The following is a 20091-nucleotide window of genomic DNA, read 5'->3' as shown; positions in this document are numbered from 1 at the left end:
AAGTAGAAAAGGGGCAGGAAGTAAAGAACAGGAAACAGAGATGCTCCAGAACTAGAAGACACTCTCATGCCTGAGCAGAATGACGTTATGGCTCTATTCACTTGTGGTCTTTGAAGGACTCTTTCCCCTTTGTGCTCTGAACAATACTGTCGGACAGATGGCTCAAGCGAACCGAGGGCGCACAACCTCACACCCCCTCTAGACAGAGGCAGGGGTCCGCCAGCCCCATTCCCCCTGTGTCTAGAGTGGAGGGACAGCATAGAAGGACAATAGTGAGAAAGATCCATCCAAACACCTCCAGAGTGGTTCAAAACTGGTGATGTGATCTGCAAAATTGTCTGGATATCAACTGTGATTAGCAAAGAAAAGGAAACAGATTTTGATATTAAAACAAGCACGAAAGAAAATATGTGTGTAGAAAGAAGCTATTAAATGAAACATCTGCTTTTCTGCACAAACAAAGTTGTTATTGTATAATGTTAAAAATGAATGAAGCGGAACTAATAAAACTGCAACCCTACATTCTACAATGAGACACAACATAGGTGTGTGCTGGAAGAAAACTCCACATAAGTAACTGGAATATCAAATTATTGGGAAACCATCATTCAAAGAAAAATAATTCCGCAATAAAAGACTCATCTGACCAGAATCATTCATGCTTGGCTAGTTCCCTCCAGAGGTAGCATGCCAAGACAAAGAACCTGAGTCAACAAGATCTGTGCAATGGAGCTGAAATCTGACCTTCCCTTTGACATCAACGAGTACTTTAGGACCCGGGCTGCACTCTGGAAAACACTGACCCATTTCAGAGCTGGCATGGAAAAGTGGTCCCATTAGAGGAACATCAATTCACATATGCATTCTAAGCTATTACAGAGAAAGACAAGCACTAGAAATAGTACTTATACCTTATTGGCTGTCACTGTGCGTTTGCAAAAGCGAAATTATAACTCATTTCTGCCATATGTACATTAACTGACAGTCACCACTGAATAGCTAACACTAAATATTGTAGAAACTTAATTTGCTGTAAAGTTGCTTTGCAACGATTTGTATCGTGAAAAGCGCTATACAAATAAACTTGAATTGAATTGAATTTAAATGGTAATGCAAGATTTATGCGTTTGGATTATGTCACAATTTATGCGTCCACATATGGAAAACGCAATTGAAAATATAATTTGCAATTCCTTTTAAAAATTGTCTGGAATATCCTTCCATAAAGTCAGAGATAATAAATAAATTGATAAAATAATTAAGTAGCTAAAATAAGGTATTATTACCATTTTCTGAAAATTAAATGCAATCTAAAGGCTGGTAGGAAATTTTGAATTAAATCAACATTAATATATTCTATTGACAGGCATAGTTTTTTTTCTCTCTCTCTTCAGGTGTATACAAATAAATGTAGGGCCTAAGCCTAATGGTGGGTAGAAATAAATCCAGTATAAACTTAATATAAACTATTTTTTCAGATAATCATTTACATTCAATTATTATTTTTCATAGTATAAATTTGTGTTTCTGCATGAAAATAAATAGCTACCTTTAGAAAGGAGATCATCATATTATGTGGGTCAACTGCATTTAAAAGTTTGATAACCCATTCCTTAAATGAACAGTTAACCCAAAAATGTAACTTCAGTAATCATCTATTCAAACATGAATGAACTTTCTGGAGCTTGACCGCCAACTGGCCAAATTCCAGTTTTGCTATATGGTAAAGAGCTTCCTAGATATGAGGGCAAGATGATTGCCAAATTTTCATCAGCTATCCCTCTAAATCCAATAAATATGAAAAAACAGCCCCCAAAATCCTCCACAAACATCACATGCTGATTGCATTCCCTTCATGTGGTCCAGAAACCCAAACATACTTCTCAGTCACCTCACCCCAGGTGCCCTCCAGTCTCCTGACCCACTATATCTCTGAATACAAACAGTGCTGCCCCCATCTAGCTCCAAAGGATCAATCAACCAGCTGATAATTACTGTTGCTATGGAACTCACCACCTACCCAGTGCTGCCACCCGTCCCATGACACTCTTTCCATCTACTGCCTTCATAATATTTTCCACAGGGTAAAAGAGAGGAGGGGACAGGAAAGTGAGGGAGATCAGAAAAGAAAGAACTGAGGTAGAATGTTATACAAAACAAAACCAGGTTTTTTTTCGTATGACTGGTTAATTAATTCAATCTGGACGTTCTTCGGCTTCAGTGGGCAGAAATTTCAGGCTCGTGTAGGCATGTGTAAATTTATTTATTCAGTGGTGACTTCATTACCTTACATCTGTTCAGCTCTCTGACAGGGTTAACCAGTTCACCGACCACAGCTGACTGCATTTCTTCTTTCTGAGCATCCAGAGTACAAGAGAATTTAACAGTTAAATGCTGATCCACACACACACATATATATATATATATATATATATATATATATTGTTTTGTGTGTTTGTCAATTTTATTCGTTTTTTATAATTGTTATTTATATTTAATTTATTTTTATGTAATTGTTATGTGCTTTTGTCATTTTTATTAGTTTTTATATATATTTGTTATTTTTGATTTATTTCTTTTTTTAAATTTCATTTTTAATTTTAGTCATTTTATAGTACTTCAATTTCACCAAGGCGACATTTCAATTTATTCATCTAATAGGCTATTTAAAGTTTTTGCTATTTCAGCTTTATTTCAATTAACAAAAAAACATTTTTAATAAAAAAATTGTAAAAAGTTTTCCTTAACAACTACATCCCTGCTTCAGTGAAAATACATTAAATCAAAACTTTAAATATGGTCAATCATACACTTTAATATGCTTTACACCAAAATGATGTCAACGACACTAAATAATAATTAATTCTTGTGTATCTCATGACTTTTGAGTGAGTACTGTGATTCTCCACACGTAAAGATTATCAATGAGGTTCTGTGAGAGAAAACAAGGCTCTTTTCCACATTTCCACCATCTTCCTAATTCACACCTAGGCACGGTCAAGGCTTTTTAATCATTATCATAATAACACAAGTCAGAGCTATAAACCCAACAAGACGATAAAACGCAAATCACATCACACCAGTGACCGCAAAACCACAACACTGTATACAAAACTGAGGGACTGGCTTACTAAAAAACCCTCTTTACTAATGCCTTAGTGTATAAATCACAATATTTCTTTAAAACACAGCACTAAACACCATCTTCCCCTCAGCCATAATCATCGCTAGCACTTCAGAGTTGCTGGTCCCAGGAGACCATTTTGTAAATGTCAGCGGACTAAAGTGGGACAGCCCAATTACAAGCCCATTTAAAGCTTGCTTTGGCAAAACCGCCTCACAGGGACTCGCATGCTTCATAAGATTATTATTTTCTTTATGAGGCAAAGACAAGCGGCAGGGAACAAGCAATAACACAGTAAACTTCAGATTCAGCAGAACCAAAGACCCCCTCCGACAAGTCTGAGCAATTGGGGAGGTGCTTTCCATCACTGTTTGTTTTTAAAAGAACAATGCCTTGCATCAACAGCTCAAGACGTCCTCAACCAGGATGCACATTTGCAGAGTCACTCGAGTTGCCACTGGGTCTGATGCAAAAAAACACCTTTTAACTAGTATCGCTTTGATCTTTACTGTTTGGTTACCACCTGAAAGCATGACTAAACAAGAACTGACATGGGGAATTAAAAAGCGCAGCCGTGTAATCCAGTATTTGGCATTCCCAGGAGAACAATTGAATTATCTCACAGATTACTTGAGGGAATTCATGAGTTCCCATCATTGGTAAAGAACTATGAGCTATCCAGCTAACTGAAATGTCAATGAATACTAAGACAATCATTCTAAATCCAATTCAAAACAATCAAAACACTAGAAACCCAGGGGCTTTTTTCAAAGGGGTGACCTCTAGACTGAAAGCTTCACTCGTAAATTGGGATCGGTTTTCTGACAAGCCAGACATCTGTACCTTTGAGTGGCGCAGAAGGGCTCTAAAGGCCTGATGAAGGGTCTTAAATGGGGGCAACTGAAGGCCTTTTCACTCCAGCCATGGGAAGAGTTAAGGAGGAGTGTTATCTGAACTCTGAAACAGAATCTCGACCCCAGCCACTAAACCTTCAGTCCATTGGTGGCTTGCTGGGGGGCCAGAGGCTTTTCAATGCAGGACAGAACCACTTTCACCCAAGAGACAGATACATGACCTCAGTCAGGTCTCAGGATGGTGTATCCATAAGATGATTGTAAAAATTTTATATTACACTTAAAGGGACAGTTCAACCAAAAGTAAAAATTCTGTCATTATTTAGCCTACTTACGATTATGTTTCTCCAAACCTGTATGACTTCCTTAGCGTTAAACATAACAGAAGATATTTTGAGAAATGTCCCAGTTTTTTCCCCAATGGAAACCAAAACTGTTTGGTTACCAACATTGTTCAAAACACCTTCTTTTATGTTCCACAGAAGAAAGTTGGGTGAACAGATATTGCACTAAAAAAGGTGGAACATTTTTCTTTTAAAGAGAAAAACATACATCTTTTGATACTATGCAGTAAAGAAGTTTCACACAGGTTTTCTGTTTTGATGCAAGTCACGTAGGAAAGAATAGGAATTCTTCAAGCTCTGTCTATGTGGTATGGGGAGCAGGAATGTTCTTCTGGTTGGTTGGCAGTCCAAGTTGGTTGTTTTGAGTTTTGTAAACAAGGAGAGACGCAACCTGTGGCTCAGATTAACTCATCGGGGGGTGAAGCCTGGGAAAGAGAACGCCGGCCAGCCTAATCTCCCTCCATGACTGAACACAAGCTTAAATACAACGCTACTATAGTTCTAAGAATGCACTGCAGTTCCCCATTGACTATATTACAAAGGAAAACAGGGTTTCAACATTTCTAAACATTTTCTAAAGAAAACTAAATTCTGCATGTCTATGCACTTGCCAACATGATGCAGGTTGTTGCTATGTGGTTGCTGTTTTCTGAGTAGTTTTAAAGCTTACAAAAACACTAATTATTATTAAAATGATTAAATTATGGATTTAAACCCTAATCTTAGGGGTTGCTTTGCAAACTCATTTATGGAATGTTCGTGCAACAATAAATCAATCAAGATAATGACAATTCAAATCATATGGAAAAGCAAGTCACTTGTATGACAGACAAAATAGAGGCTATATGCAAGTCATATTATGAGATAAACAGTCATATTTTTCACTCTGAAGTGGAAACAGGCTTCCATAAATTCTCAAGTAAACAGCATACTAACATTAGACAGATTAGCCTTTTTTAATTTTCTTTAAATTACTTGTGCTCCATACATGTGCCTGACAGCATGGATGCTACACTCTTAAAAATATAGGTGCTTCACGATGCCATAGAAGAACCTTTTTTGTCTAAATGGTTCCATAAAGAACCTTTAACATCTGAAGAACCTTTCTGTTTCACAAAAGGTTATTTGTGGTGAAAGAAGGTTCTTCAGATCATACACTCTCAGAAAAAAAGGTACAAAAGCTGTCACTGGGGCAGTACCTTTTCAAAAGGTACACTTTTGTACCTTTTTGGTACTAATATGTACACTTTAGGTACCAATATGGACTCTTTAGGTACAAAGGTGTGCCTTTTGAAATGGTACCGCCCCAGTGACAACTTTTCTACCTTTTTTTCTGAGAGTGTATAAAGGTAAGAAAGAGATGCTTCTTTAAATAACCTTTGACTAAATGGTTCATTGTAGAACCAAAAATGGTTCTTCTATGGCATCGCTGTGAAGAACCTTTTAAGCACCTTTATTTTTAAGAGTGTATGGCATGTCATGATGGGAGAAAGGTTGGGGGTGGAGTTGTAGCTTGGCAGACAAACTAAGGATCACTGAATAATCAGATGAAAACAGCCGTTGGTCAGATGACGGGCAACTAAAGACAAGTGCAAGCAAAGGTCTCTGTCTAACAGTATATGAAAGTCTGAAATAAATAGCAGAAGCAAGAAACCCAATGTTCTATAACACTGAATAATAAAACATATCACATTTTTATATAAAAATCATTCCGAATATCTACTCACATCAAAAACACTTTTGAGAATGTCTAAAACACCATAAAAAAAGGCATTCTTATCAATGCCAGGCTCTTCCAGCTGACACTATCAGCAGTAAATAACAGACATTTTTCTGCTACAGCTACGTGCCGCATTAGAGGTAAGCTTGTCATCAATCCCCTGTCATGTGGCGGGAACAAGTTAAGAACCGTACTGTTAGACTTGAGTGAATCTTGCTGATGGAATAGACCTGGCCTGCTGAGTGAATGTGTCTAATGTGCACTTTTATTGCAACACATTCATGTTCTTAGCAGATGCACAGATTATACTCTTCTTTTATACCAAAAGGCAAGATATGCACATAACACATAGCTTGTACCTACCAGAGAGATTTTGAAACTTTGTATTAAATTGCATGGTAGCATTCCTCATTAGTAAGTCATTTAAGATATAAGCATCTGCTAAACTTGAAAATTATACAAATATCAACCGTCAATTTCCTCTGAGTACAACTCACTGAGAGGCTGAACAGGGGAAGGCAATATATAAGTAGCTGTGAATTAAAAGGAATAAGCCAAGCTGCACTGGGACATGTGATTCAAAGGATAAAACTAAAAACAACTTAACCAGTACAGCTATATAACCGTACAGCCAAATGTCACGCTATGATATCAGATCATTTGGTATCAGACAGTCCATGCAAATCAAAAGTAAACACACAAAGTACATGACGTAATAGCACCTTCAGGCACTTGTGACAGATACACACCCTCTATAGAGTTACAGGTTAGAGGTATTAAGACAGAACAGAAAGTCAAAAACAGAAAGGAAAAATCTTTGTAATATCCTCTGACTAAAACAATGACAGCAATGCATGTATTTTATCCACAAAAAAATTTATTATTTGAATTACACACTACCGTTCAGTAATATTTTATTCAGATGTATCACGGTTTCCACAAAAATACTAAGCAGCGCTGTTTTCAACAATAATAGTATTTCTTGAACACCAAGTCAAAATATTAGAATGATATCTGTAGGATATTTACACTGAAGACTGGCGCACTACAGACTCCTTCTAATGATCAATGTACATCATTTTCAACCACAAATGAGTTTCTCATCCATTTGTGCATGAAATGCCTGTTACCTGAAGTATAAAGTATTGAAGTATTGACAGAACTAACACAGTGCACCAACGTCACAAGTCCAAGAGAGTATTAAACCCACATTAGACCTGACTTCACGGGCTGAAGCAATTAGTGTTGACCATGTGTTAATACTGTCACATATACAAAGAAAACCTGAAGCCACAACTGCCTGTATAATCAGTGTTTCCCTGGAAACCAATGGAAGTCTCAATCACTGCATGTTACTCACTGGCAAAACGGTGAGCATTCTTTTCTATATTTGGATGCCAATGCACACAATTGCATAAAACTTTCAATGTTAAAAGGGCACCAGAAAAAGTATTTTATAGGCATGTTTTATAAGTCATCTGTCAAAAGTGATAACTGAAAAGAAGACATTAAGAAAAGTAGATTTTGTTAAATTAGTCATGAAATATGAATTACTTTCATTATTTCAAATTCTTGATTTACAGAATACGTTTTGTTTGTTTTTACTTCTTTTCTGTATTACTTTCAGGGGAAAAAAACTTTCTTCATGCACAGGATCTGCTAAAACACCATCATTTTGGAGAAATGTGGGATGTTTTCAACTAAACCATTAATCCAAGAGTCCAAACTCACCGTTGAGCCCATTCGGTATGCTTCTGAGAAGATGGTTGGTTGATAGATCATCCATAGACCTCCTGATAGACATTATCTTTCCCTCTGAAGGTTTGTGAACATGGCTGTGGTGGTGATCAGGGCTTCCAGCACTGCCCGTGCTAGAGGTACTGCTCCCATCTCCAACATCCCTCACAGTTGCAGAACCACCGTTCAGATTGGTCAGACTGGATTGGCTGTCTATGGAGCTCCTGGATCCGGCTCTATTCCTCTCATCATCTAACATGAGGATGATCTCCTTCAGCTCCACATTCTCTCTCGTCACACTCTCCTGGTTGGTTTCTAGGTCTTTCAGTTTTTGCTGGAACATACCAACCTCCTTCCACATAACACTGGCAGTGTACCTGCCAAATTTCTGCCATTCCCTGGACAGCTTCTTCCCTTTCTGCCGATCATCATCCAAGAAACAGCACAGTTCTCTAAGCTCCTGGTTGTCTTCTTGCAGTTTCTGGTTGACCTCCTTCAAGCTCCGTATTTCGTGGAGATGCACTTGTAATCTCCGGTTGACGTCCTTCATCATGTTCCCGTGTTCCACCATCAAGTTAGTCTTTTCACTATCCACTTTCCGGAGTCTCCTAAGCAGCTCCTCTTTGCTACATTTAAGCAGTTCTTCATCCGATATCTTACTTAAATCATCCCTTGGGACGTCTATAATATTTTTTGCCATATTCCCGTGGTTAAAAGTGGTCTGACGCGAGAGATCTGGTCACGATTTTTTAATAATTCCTTTGCGAAAACGTATCGAGCAATATTAAACTCATAATTAAAATTCATCCAGTTTTTCGAAGGACGAAAGCCGAACTCTACAACGAAAAAACTCACGAGGCTGACCCGCTTTAGATATAAATTCCCCTTCTGTCGTTATTTCATATTTATTTCAGCTGGAATCTCCTCTTTCTACCCCAGTGATATGACTCTCCGGTCGCGCATCCAACCGCTGAGGCAGATGAATGGTGAGAAAATGCGCCTGTAGTTGCGCTTCAGCTCAGCGTTCAGTGAGGTCAGCGCTGTACGCGACGCTTTGGCTGCATTGCCTGCTAATGTCACTACCTCTTCCTATAGGGGGCGTGTGACGACTCGGAATTCACCTTAGAGCTGCTTTCAAATATCACGTTTTTGTCCTGGTAGATATGTATACGGTAAAATGTGTACAAAATACTTTAAAAATTGTATTATGGAAAATATATTGTGAATAAAATAGGAACATAACATTGGGATAACATTAGACAAAGACTGCACTAAAACAGTATTTTGACACTGAGGAACTTGTTTGGCTGTTTCTTAAAATTGACAGACAGACAGACGAAAGAAAGAAAGAAAGAAAGAAAGAAAACAGAATTGAATTTAATTAGGGCCCCTCTGCCTCTCAGACCACTAGGGGCCCTTGGCCCCTTGATGCATTCAATGTAAGATAATCACTAAGAACTGCCTACTATTTTAGATGTCTAATGTAAGCTTACTAAAACACATTTTCCAATTTTTTTATGCTAAACTGCCCATGTAGTTTGAAGTAAGATAAGGGCCCTGTCGCTAGGGGCAACATGGAATAGGGGGTCTCAAAAGACATTTGCCCAGGGGCTTTTCAGTACCCCTAATTGAAACACATTACCTCATCCAGATAAGATTACAAATAGTTTAATAAGCTTAAAAGAATTGCACAACTATTCACTGGTAGCATCAGTGACACATTAAGTGTAAAACTAATAATGTAGTGGTATTTATAGCACTACCAAGTGCTTGACTGCACCACTTGAGGTGTGTGAATGACAAATGATAGGGTTGAAAACAAGCAAAAGAGTGGTAGGCATGTTTCAGCCAATAGGGAATCAGTAATAGGCCTATTCTGCTTCCAAAAGCAGTTCATAATTTTCATGTGAACGTGGTTACAAAAATAGCTACCAAGCTTTCAGCAAGCATTCAAATGGGGCTTAATTTCGTTAATAATAACTTTCTGTTAACATTTTTGACCTATTTTTAAACAATGAAGCATTATAGTATGAAAATTCCAGAGGATATTAAAGAATACAGCAACATCAGGAAATTGCCTATTCATATGTTAATACGTCCTGTAATGTGAATGAATGCATGAGTAAATTTAAATATCAAATGATCTGCAATCACTTAAGCCTTTAAAAAGCAGGTCCCACTTAATCTGCGTCAGTAATGAACTTGGATTCTTGTGTGAACACATCGCCACCTTGTGGCTAAAATTACTCAGCGCTCACCTCTGTAATTATTATGATATCAGGCATTCATTAATCAGCTGGAATCGCTTAAGAACTGCAAAACAAATACAAAAACAAATATTATGGCTGGAACTGACCCAGAGACTGCAAAGAGCCTGCAGAAAACATTCAAAACGAAAACCTTTCACAAACCTACACATTGCAATTCTATGCAACAAATAAACTGTGGACACCAACACATAATATCACCACCTATCTCTATTCTTTAGAAATGGGAATACTTTCTAACATAATCTGATTCTATTATCTCATCACAAAAATAAAGTAGAAACAGACGCACTGCACATTAACAGCCATTAACCAGCATGCATGCAGCTACTTAACTGCTATTTTTGTTTCTGAAATGTTTCCAATACAGGGGTTAAAACGTCATTCAGTGACCTAAAACCCTTAATCGTTACAGGAACTGATTACAAGCGAGACTGAAGCTTCATGTTTGCATGTTCATTCAGATATAAAAATGAAATACAATTAACTTTCGCATCTAGATTTGCTTTAGGCTATGTATTTTCTGCATACTTGGGGTCACACTGACTCAGAACAGAACAAAAGTGTTACTATCCTGGATAATAGCCTAATCTTTCTGAAAACTTTATAAGTAGTCATAGAACTGTTTCACTATACTGGGTTTTTAATTAGGTCAGACAAAAAGATTTTGAAATTGTATTTTTTACACATAAAACATTAGCAGACTTTAATACACCAAACAGTAAGGAAATAAAGCTTATTTCAATAGAACATGAGTACAAAGTGAGGGGATCCAAGTGTTTGAAATATTACTGTAAACTATGATTGCATAACAGCAAGAACAGATGGAGCAAAGCTTATTGTTTTGTTTCCGCACATTAAAAGCTAGTGCTCACACTTTAATCCTCATTTTCTATTGAGACTGACTTTCTGTTTGGTTTCTGTATAAAATAACAATTGTTAAATTAATCTATTATTTTCCTCTTCAAATATGTCAGTGTTAATCTGACCTGACATGAAAGCTCAATACACAAATATAGGCTAATTCAAATTTTATAAAAGCAGATACTTTCCAGAAAGTTGATTTGTTCCATTTCACTCCAGCAAGAACACATTTGAAACATGTTTTGACGTTCTGTTAAAATCAGTAAAAGCCACGTGTTAAGATTATACAGTAGGCTACTCAAATGTTAAGTATGAGCTAAATGTCGGCTTAACGGGTTAAACTAAATCTTAAACCTGTCGAAATTAGTTTTCTCTCTCTCTCTCTCTCAATCGTTTCTATGGTAAACTCCAGCATAACACACGTAGACATGGCAGACATGAGTTACAGTCGGAGAATTGCGGTCTGGACCTGTGTGTGTCTGTCTCACATCTGCTCAGGATGTCAGACACGTCTCGTAACTCAAACATGGAGGAGATGGTTTAGTATGATACAGGTCCAACCGATCTGCGATTCGTGTGTAGTCGCTACACAGTAAATAAGACGTGAATTTGTTTGGAAATGGTTGATGATTAAAATCAGGGCAAAGTGCACGACTTCATAAGTCAGTGAGGACACACACTGAGTATCCTCGCCATTGCATAACTTTTTAACTTCCATGTATCTGAAGTTGGGCGCCAGGATTTGAGCGCTATGTGGTACTTTTGCGATGTTTTCGGCCGTATATGGCAATCGCCGTTTATTTTGTTTTATTTGTTGGCGTTTTGGATCGCACCTGCGTTCCTGCATCCGCAGTGTTTGGATTTTACACCTCCCTTTCAGCCTCAACAAGAACTTCAGTTCTGTCAGATGTATAAATACTTAGGCTGCTGTGACTATGCCAGAGACCAAGAGCTGATGGCAAAATACTATCGGATAATGGATAACTTCGATTATTATGGGTATTCCAACTGTGCAGCGTACGTCCAGGATCTGCTCTGTCAGGTAGGATTTGGTCAACTGCACAATTTTTTTTTAAACAAATTTGACATTTTTTGTTCTGCTTGTTGCTGGTAAATATACTCGAACCATGTTCGCCTCTCAACACGTACCGCATTTTGCAGCCATAAATTGTAAACGATGATGTCCAACAGTCTGCCTGCCAGGCGTTGCCAATAAATTGAAATAAGCCCTATTCGCACGGGATAAGTATTATCTGGTGAGCTCCAGTCATTTGTAATAATTGCGGAGGTTGTTGGGGTCAGTACATTTTTATTCTTTTTTTTATTTTTTCTTTTTTTGAAAGAAATTTAAACTTTTATTCAGCAAGGATGTGTTAAATTGTTAAGAAGTGATAGCAAAGATTTATGCTTTTAGAAAAAAATTATATTTTGAATAAATGCTGTTCTTTTTACCTTTTTATTCATCAAAGAATCCTGAAAAAAGTATCGCAGTTTCCCAGAAAAATATTTGGCAGCACAACTGTTGCCAACTTTGATAATTCTAATAATAAATCAGCATATTATTAGAATTATTACAATTAGAATGATTTCTTAAGGATCATGTGACACTTTATACTGGAGTAATGGCTGATGGAAATTCAGCTTTGCATCACAGAAATAAATTACATTTTAAAGGATATTAAAATAGAAACCATTATTTTATATTGTAATAACATTTTGCAAAATTACTGTTTTTTTTCTGTATTTTTGATCAAATAAATGCAGCCTTGATGAGCATATGAAACTTCTTTAAAAAAACATTACAAGTCTTACTGATCCCAAACTTTTGACCGGTAGTGTACATGCACAGTCATTTAAATGAACACATAAGAGCATAGCTAAAACAGAAAAAACATAAAACACTTTATAGGCTTATAATATGCCTGTAATAAATTAAAAATAATGTAAAAAAAACAAAAAACAAAAACAAAACATAAATACGTAATAACTGTGGAAACCAAAAATATTTTTTCATGGTTCATTTATGAAAAGAATTGTTCAAAATTAACATTTTAATGTTATCTTTAAATGTCTTTACTGTCGACTAATTTAATGCATCCACGATCAATAAACAACCTCGGAACAGTCAAAACTGTCTGGCAAATGCTAGCAACCAGGGGTCACATAGGGACTTTTGAAGTAGTTAAGTGGTTGTGGTTTCTCAGAGTAGCAGACATGACTTGTCAAATCCATTGCTTGAGGCCATCGCGATTCAGTTACAATCCCTCACTTTTCCTGTTTCTCTTCTTCAGGAATGCTCTCCATACGCTGCTCACCTTTTTGATGCCGAAGACCCCAGCACGCCGTTACGGACCATACCTGGACTCTGCCCGGACTACTGCTCTCAATTCCATTCCAAGTGCAGATCCTTTCTTACCTTGTTGTCTGACGATCCACGTCTTTCAGAACTTGAGCATGACCAGCACAGACTTTGCCAGTACCTCGAGCTGGATGACCCGGATTACTGCTATCCTCATTTGCTGAGCAATGAGCGGTTGACCAAAAATCTGGGCCGCACCACAGCGGACTCTGAAGGCTGCTTGCAGCTGTGTTTGGAGGAGGTTGCCAATGGACTCAGAAATCCTCTTGCCATGGTTCACGCCAATGATGGCACGCACAGGTTTTTCATTGCTGAACAAGTTGGCCTGGTCTGGGTATACCTACCAAATCGATCAAAGCTGGAAAAGCCATTTCTAAACATCACAAAGGCTGTGCTGACATCTCCATGGGAAGGTGATGAAAGAGGCTTTTTGGGACTCACCTTTCACCCCAACTTTAAATACAACGGGAAGCTGTATGTTTACTACACTGTTGAGGTGGGCATTGACGAGAGAATCCGTATCAGTGAGTTCCGTATCTCTTCTACGGATATGAACGTGGTTGACCATGGTTCAGAGAGGTGAGCAGTTTTTCTTTGACCATATTGAGTTTATTTCATATTGAGTTTAGAGCGTCCAATACTCCCTGTGTTTTCATGTCCCCTCAGAATAATTTTGGAGATAGATGAACCTGCTTCTAATCACAACGGTGGACAGCTTCTCTTCGCTGATGATGGATACTTATACATCTTTACTGGGGATGGTGGAATGGCAGGAGATCCATTTGGGAAATTCGGAAATGCACAGAACAAGTAAATTTTTCTGTACAACATCAACTCATCAATTCAGTTTGGTACAAGAAGGACAGATTTCCTATAATAATTTTCCATCTCTTATCTATATGTAACTGCTAGATCTGCCCTTTTGGGAAAGGTTCTGCGCATTGATGTAGCTGACAACGAAAGGGGGCCGCTGTATAGAATCCCACCGGACAATCCTTTTGTGCATGAACCCAACGCTCGTCCAGAGGTGTTTGCCTACGGGGTGAGGAACATGTGGAGGTGCTCGGTAGACAGAGGAGATCCGAACACCAAGGAAGGAAAAGGACGAATCTTCTGTGGGGATGTGGGCCAGAATAAGTATGAGGAAGTAGACATTGTGGAGAAGGGCCGTAATTATGGCTGGAGAGCAAAAGAGGGCTTCTCTTGTTACGACAAAAAACTCTGTGCCAACAGCTCCTTAGGTGGGAATACAGTTGCTCCCAATGTCTGTCACTTTGTCATGTCAATGTCACTTTTTCTACCCATAAATTCTTTTACATTATGAACTCTTTTACTTCTAGATGATGTTCTTCCGATTTACGCATATCCACACAAAATGGGTAAATCTGTCACAGGTGGATATGTTTACAGAGGCTGTGAAAATCCAAATTTAAATGGCATGTACATATTTGGAGACTTCATGAGTGGGTAAGTAATGAAATGTATGTATGTGTGTACACTACCGTTCAAAAGTTTGAGGTCATTATAATCAAAACAGCATTATGATCAAACATTATCAAAATTTCAGCTTTGCCATCACATGAATAAACTACATTTTAAAACAGAAAACTGTTATTTTATATTGTAATAATATTTCACAATATTACTGAACATTAGTGTATATGTTGTTGTGATACTACTTGAGGTCATAACTAATTAGATTTTTTCAAAATAACAAGCATAAGCTGTATGTATTTCCACAGACGCCTGATGAGTTTAAAGGAAAACAGAAACACACGCAATTGGGAATACAGTGAGATTTGCATGGGTGTGGGTCTGACTTGTTCATTTCCAGGGCTCATTAACAATTACTATCCGTACATCATATCATTTGCAGAGGATGAAGCAGGTATGTACCCAGAAAAGGCTATACTTTCCTTTTTAAGGCTTTTTTATGCTGCAAAAATGAGTTGCTTGCGCCTCCTAGTGAATAAAAAACCTGTTTAGAAATTTATAGTAATTTGATCAATATTTAATGTGACTTAACTTGTTTTTTCCTGTGACCAGGTGAACTCTATTTCATGTCCACCGAAATACCAAGTGCAACATCTCCGACAGGTGTTGTGTACAAGATTGTTGATCCCTCAAGGTATTCATTTTTTTATCATTCATGAGGTAGTCTCATGGTGTGCAAAGATCAGCTTGTGTTGCCTCTTAACAGACTTTACTCTCAAAAGATGAAAAGGCTGTGTTGGCAGCAATACGTGCAGCTGTAATCTATCTCTCGCTCTCTGACGTAGATTAAATCAAGCCTGGCCAAGTACTACACTTATTCTGACCTGTTCCTCCGTTTCTTAGAAAAAAAAAGAGAAGAAATGGAAAAAAAATAGAAAAAGAAAAAATCTGGGTAACAGTGAAACACTTACAAATGAAGCGAAAGGGCCAATCTGTAAATGTTAAAACACTCATTGTTTTAAAAGTATAGCCACATGACATGAACTATATGCATATTAACATGATTTAAGTCTGAAAAGTTACTTTGGCTTACTTGAAATATGTAACTTTTCCGTTGTAAAACCTATCTCCACTTTTACAGCTACATTGTGACAACGTAACACCTAAAACAACCGTAAAAATGTCAAGAACTACTTTACAGCTCAAATAACACAAAGTTTTAACAGAATAAGTGCTTTTATAAAATTCTAAGCTTCACAACTGTTTATAAATCCTCCAAAAATTGGCCCCCATTTACTCCGTAATCTGGATTTTTACTTCTGACAAGAGACAAGTTGAAATAAATTCTGTGGTAATCAACATTATTAGGCTACAAATGATGTCAACTGAACCCAGAATATTCATTTAAAGAAATTTAATTTCTCCCTGCTTTATTACAGACGTGCACCCCCAGGAAAATGTCATTCTGAGCCTCTTTCAGTTCATGTTAGGAGCAATCTTATACCATTCGAGCCAAAGGAAAGTAAGTTGGCTGCCTTTTTAAGAGATCTAGAAAATTTGTACATCTAAAACAGTGTATTGCCATGAAGCTATGTGCTCAAAATATTTCATGTTCTGCCAAATATGCAATAGAATGCCACAGGAATGATGTATTTTTGTAGGCCCAGTCAGAAGTTAGCATCACCTTGGGATGATGGAACCCAAAGTAATGGCAACTCTTTTCCGGGTTTTAAGACTCATTCCTGCTGCACTCAATGACAACGTGATTGATTTTAAAAATCCCTTTTTTCACAGCACTAATAGGAGTCCATGTTCCAACAAAGCATCCCAGACTTTCAAATCCAGAGGAACCTCCTGACATTGGCTCAAAAGACTGGCTTCAAGAGCTGCTGGACATCTTTAGAGAGCAGGACGAGCAGATCACCCCCACACCATTCACCCCAACTACACCCAAGCCCCTCAGGACATCCAGGCAGAGGAAGGGTAGACGCAGGAAGGGCAAGCACAAGAACGGAGCAGTGAGATTGGTCGGAGATGAAGAGGGTCGGGGGGATCGGGGAAGGGTGGAAGTATACGCTAATGGGGAATGGGGGACCGTTTGTGACGATCTCTGGAACACCAAGAATGCCATAGTGGTTTGCCGGCAGCTGGGGTTCCACCATGCACTTAAGGCTGCCAAGCATGCTGAATTTGGGGAGGGGACGAACCTGAAGATTATTCTGGATGATGTGCAGTGTGAGGGGACTGAGGAAACTCTCTTGGACTGTCAGCATGCTGGGATTGGCACACACAACTGCGCTCACTACGAAGACGCAGGAGTGATATGTGGAAATTCAGGCCTGGAGTGAAAAGTTCTGAAACAAGCTTTTTGCTATTAGTCGTAGCACATAGGTCTACCTCATCTTTACCAACTGCAATACAGAAGACATATGGACTATAATAAAATGTGATATTTGAGTTTAATTTTTATCGTAACAAAGCATTCATGTTCATGGTTTGATGCTCAAATTCATAGACCTATGTGGATGTTTTATTTTGTCTGAATCAATGAAGTTCTGTTATCCAATATATTACGTCATTGCATAACTTTTGTAACAGTTAATTTACCATCATTCGTTCACAAATAAATTTAGAAATGATTATGTTTTTGTGATTAGTTTACACCAACACAATACATCATGAGAAAAACAGCATGTAGCACTTACAACTTAAAGGATAGTTAACCCAAAAAGGAAAATAGTTGCCATTGGAAAAAAAAAATACTATGTAAGTCAATGTCTACTGTCAACTGTTTGGTTATCCACATTCTTCAAAATATCTTCTTTTGTGTTCAGCAGAAGAAATAAACTCGTACAGGTTTGGAACAACTTGAGGGTGAGTAAATGATTGACAACATTTTCATTTTTGAGCGAGTTTTTTTGGATAGGTTACTTTGTATATTTTGAATATATTATTGTATTATATTTTATATTATAGTATTTTTAAATACCATAGTATATGAATATGGTATTCATGTAATAATCTGTCAAAGTACCAATATTACCATCTTGTACAATCACTTTAAAATTCAGCTAGCTAGTGCTGTGTTGTGAAAAGGGCACGCATAACAACAACTGGCCATTCTAGTCTTTTTTTTCTTTTTTTTTTACTTCTTTTTTAATATTTTCTCTAAACGATAACCTTCTTATGTAAAGTAGTTGTAAAATTTTTTTCGTAGCAAATTAATTTGGTTGTTGAGTCGTTGAGTAAAGGGGCTCGTTTGCTAAACATTTGTAGCTAATCGTTTGCTAAACATTTGTAGCTAAATACGACATTAAAATATATAGATATACAATGAAATACAAGAAAAATATCTTGGAACAATATTACATTTTATCGTACTGGTATAAAATAGCAATTACTATGTTTTTCGTAGTTACAATGCGTATTTTTACACTTATTAGCCATTAGCTAGAAATGGGAAGGCAAGTTGGCTCCATAGCTCAGTGGTTAGAGCACTGGTCTTGTAAACCAGGGGTCGCGAGTTCGATCCTCGCTGGGGCCTCGCCTTTTTTTTTTTTTTTTACTTCTTTACAATCACCTGAAGATTTTATAGCAAAGCGATACATGACTATTAAGAGAATAACACAATTTATCATATGGAAATTTAAAGTAAAATACTGATGTAAAGTGTTTTTTTCTTTTCATGTGTTAAATTTAAGCATCATTTTTAGCTTGAGTATAATTGTTGTTTATAGTTTCATATCAGGGTTTTGTCTAAAAAAAAACAGAGTTTGCTTGCTCTTAAAATCTACTTCCAAACAGGAGCTAAATAAGCTGTTATCCAAATGTGGGTAGATGACATTATTCTCATTGCAATAATGGTGTCTTTGTGTGCTGAATTCCAGCTCTGCTTTGAACAAGGTCATTGATATGCTGAGCATTCAATCACGTAGGTAGTGCCAGCCTATCTCTGCCAACTTCCTTTACAAATTTGGCATCCCTCTGAAAAGTAATTGAGCTCTCTGCCTCCAGAAACACATAATTTACAGAGCAGGTCTCCCTGTTAAACAAAGCAGCAATGGAGAGGTGAATATTATTTTAGTAGATTTCTCTGGATATGCAAGTGTCGATAGTAGTCACTATATTGTTATGGTTATTAAAACATAGGTGTATATGTGTAATCAAAACTAGAGAGAAAAGGCTTTTTATTAAAAAGTGCTGGACCTACTGTTTATTTCAAATGAATTAAATGTGATGTTATAGTGACATCTACCGGCATTATAAGTGAATTAATTTAAGAAAAGAAATGTATGTAGTGAGAGTAACCATTTAATGCCAATAGATGGCAGTGTTGCACCACAATAGTTATTTTATACAAATTTTATTTATTTAATAATTACTTTTATTTATTCATTTATATGCATTTTCTTTTTTCTTTCTTCTTGATTTATGGACTATACAAACTTAACTGTATATTGTTTATTGTTTGCAATTGGACAAATGCATAATAATGACAATGTTCCTTCGATAACAATATATTTAAAACATGGGAGATTAAGAAATGACCTGCTGTTGTGAATTTAATTAATATGAACAGTCTAGCAATTCAAGATTTTAATACTAAGAGATTTTTACCATTAAATTGCCATGTTTTAAAATTAATTAAACTTATTTACTTAAAACAACTAATACTACATAATTAACCTTAATTTTAATGTAACTACTGGTTAGTTAGAGTGTGTTTTAGACTTCTATTTTTTTATACAAACTTAACTGTATATTGTTTATTGTTTGCAATTGGACAAATGCATAATAATGACAATGTTCCTTCGATAACAATATATTTAAAACATGGGAGATTAAGAAATGACCTGCTGTTGTGAATTTAATTAATATGAACAGTCTAGCAATTCAAGATTTTAATACAGATGAGTGAACCTGTTCTTACTAAAGAACCTGATTGGGCACTGTCTTATATATTACCAGAATCTGTCATTAATGGTCATGGGAATTAAATATTAATAATAGTCCACCCATATGGTGCTTCTGCTCATCCTTCCCTTTGTCAAGAAGATTAAGAGCGTGCATTTTTTCTAAAAATCCTGTCATCATATTCAAAAATGGTATTTATTTTCATTATGAATCACATTGGATCAAACGGCATCTGAAGGGGAAAACTTCATGACTGAAAACTGAGCTGCCTTCTGTGTGGAATACATTTTCCAGACGATGACACAGTGATTATTACATGTAAAATCAGCAAATGTCGAAAGGTTTTACTACTGCTCCACTTATAAAGAATAGACCATGTAGCTGATGAAGGTTGTTTCGAGCCATTTCAAATCAGAACAACCATGTCACCCCAGCATGAACCCATTTCATATCTCACATTAGTCACTCTGTCTT

At 37.0% G+C, this 20091-nt stretch overlaps 2 protein-coding genes and 1 non-coding gene across 4 annotated transcripts in view; 2 read left to right on the top strand and 1 right to left on the bottom strand.

Annotated features, from left to right (window-relative positions):
• The window catches only part of LOC107740595 (coiled-coil domain-containing protein 85C-A), a 49707-nt gene extending 40848 nt beyond the window's left edge, over positions 1-8859 (bottom strand). Inside the window, exon 1 of one of the 2 annotated variants that reach the window (XM_016553078.1) lies at positions 7774-8859. In XM_016553078.1, the coding sequence (XP_016408564.1) occupies positions 7774-8479 (706 nt within the window). In that variant the 5' untranslated portion in view covers positions 8480-8859. The remainder of the gene's footprint in view (positions 1-7773) is intronic. The other variant, XM_016553070.1, reaches the window with a different exon arrangement.
• Positions 8860-11460: 2601 nt separating this feature from the next.
• On the top strand, positions 11461-17474 carry LOC107740569 (HHIP-like protein 1). Its single transcript, XM_016553026.1, has 9 exons — positions 11461-11952; positions 13202-13848; positions 13936-14079; positions 14182-14510; positions 14610-14736; positions 15012-15157; positions 15316-15397; positions 16143-16225; positions 16498-17474. The coding sequence occupies exons 1-9, from the start codon at positions 11662-11664 to the stop codon at positions 17049-17051; spliced, it is 2403 nt and encodes an 800-aa protein (XP_016408512.1). The 5' UTR covers positions 11461-11661; the 3' UTR covers positions 17052-17474.
• A 700-nt stretch (positions 17475-18174) lies between these two features.
• On the top strand, positions 18175-18247 carry trnat-ugu (transfer RNA threonine (anticodon UGU)). Its single transcript has one exon. It is a non-coding gene; the product is annotated as a tRNA-Thr (tRNA).
• Positions 18248-20091: the final 1844 nt, after the last annotated feature.

This window comes from Sinocyclocheilus rhinocerous, unplaced genomic scaffold (genome assembly GCF_001515625.1).
Source record: "Sinocyclocheilus rhinocerous isolate Xijiao unplaced genomic scaffold, SAMN03320098_v1.1 scaffold761, whole genome shotgun sequence".
Lineage (NCBI taxonomy): Eukaryota > Metazoa > Chordata > Actinopteri > Cypriniformes > Cyprinidae > Sinocyclocheilus > Sinocyclocheilus rhinocerous.
Note: the sequence above shows the minus strand (reverse complement) of the source record. Positions and strands in the feature narration are given on the sequence as shown.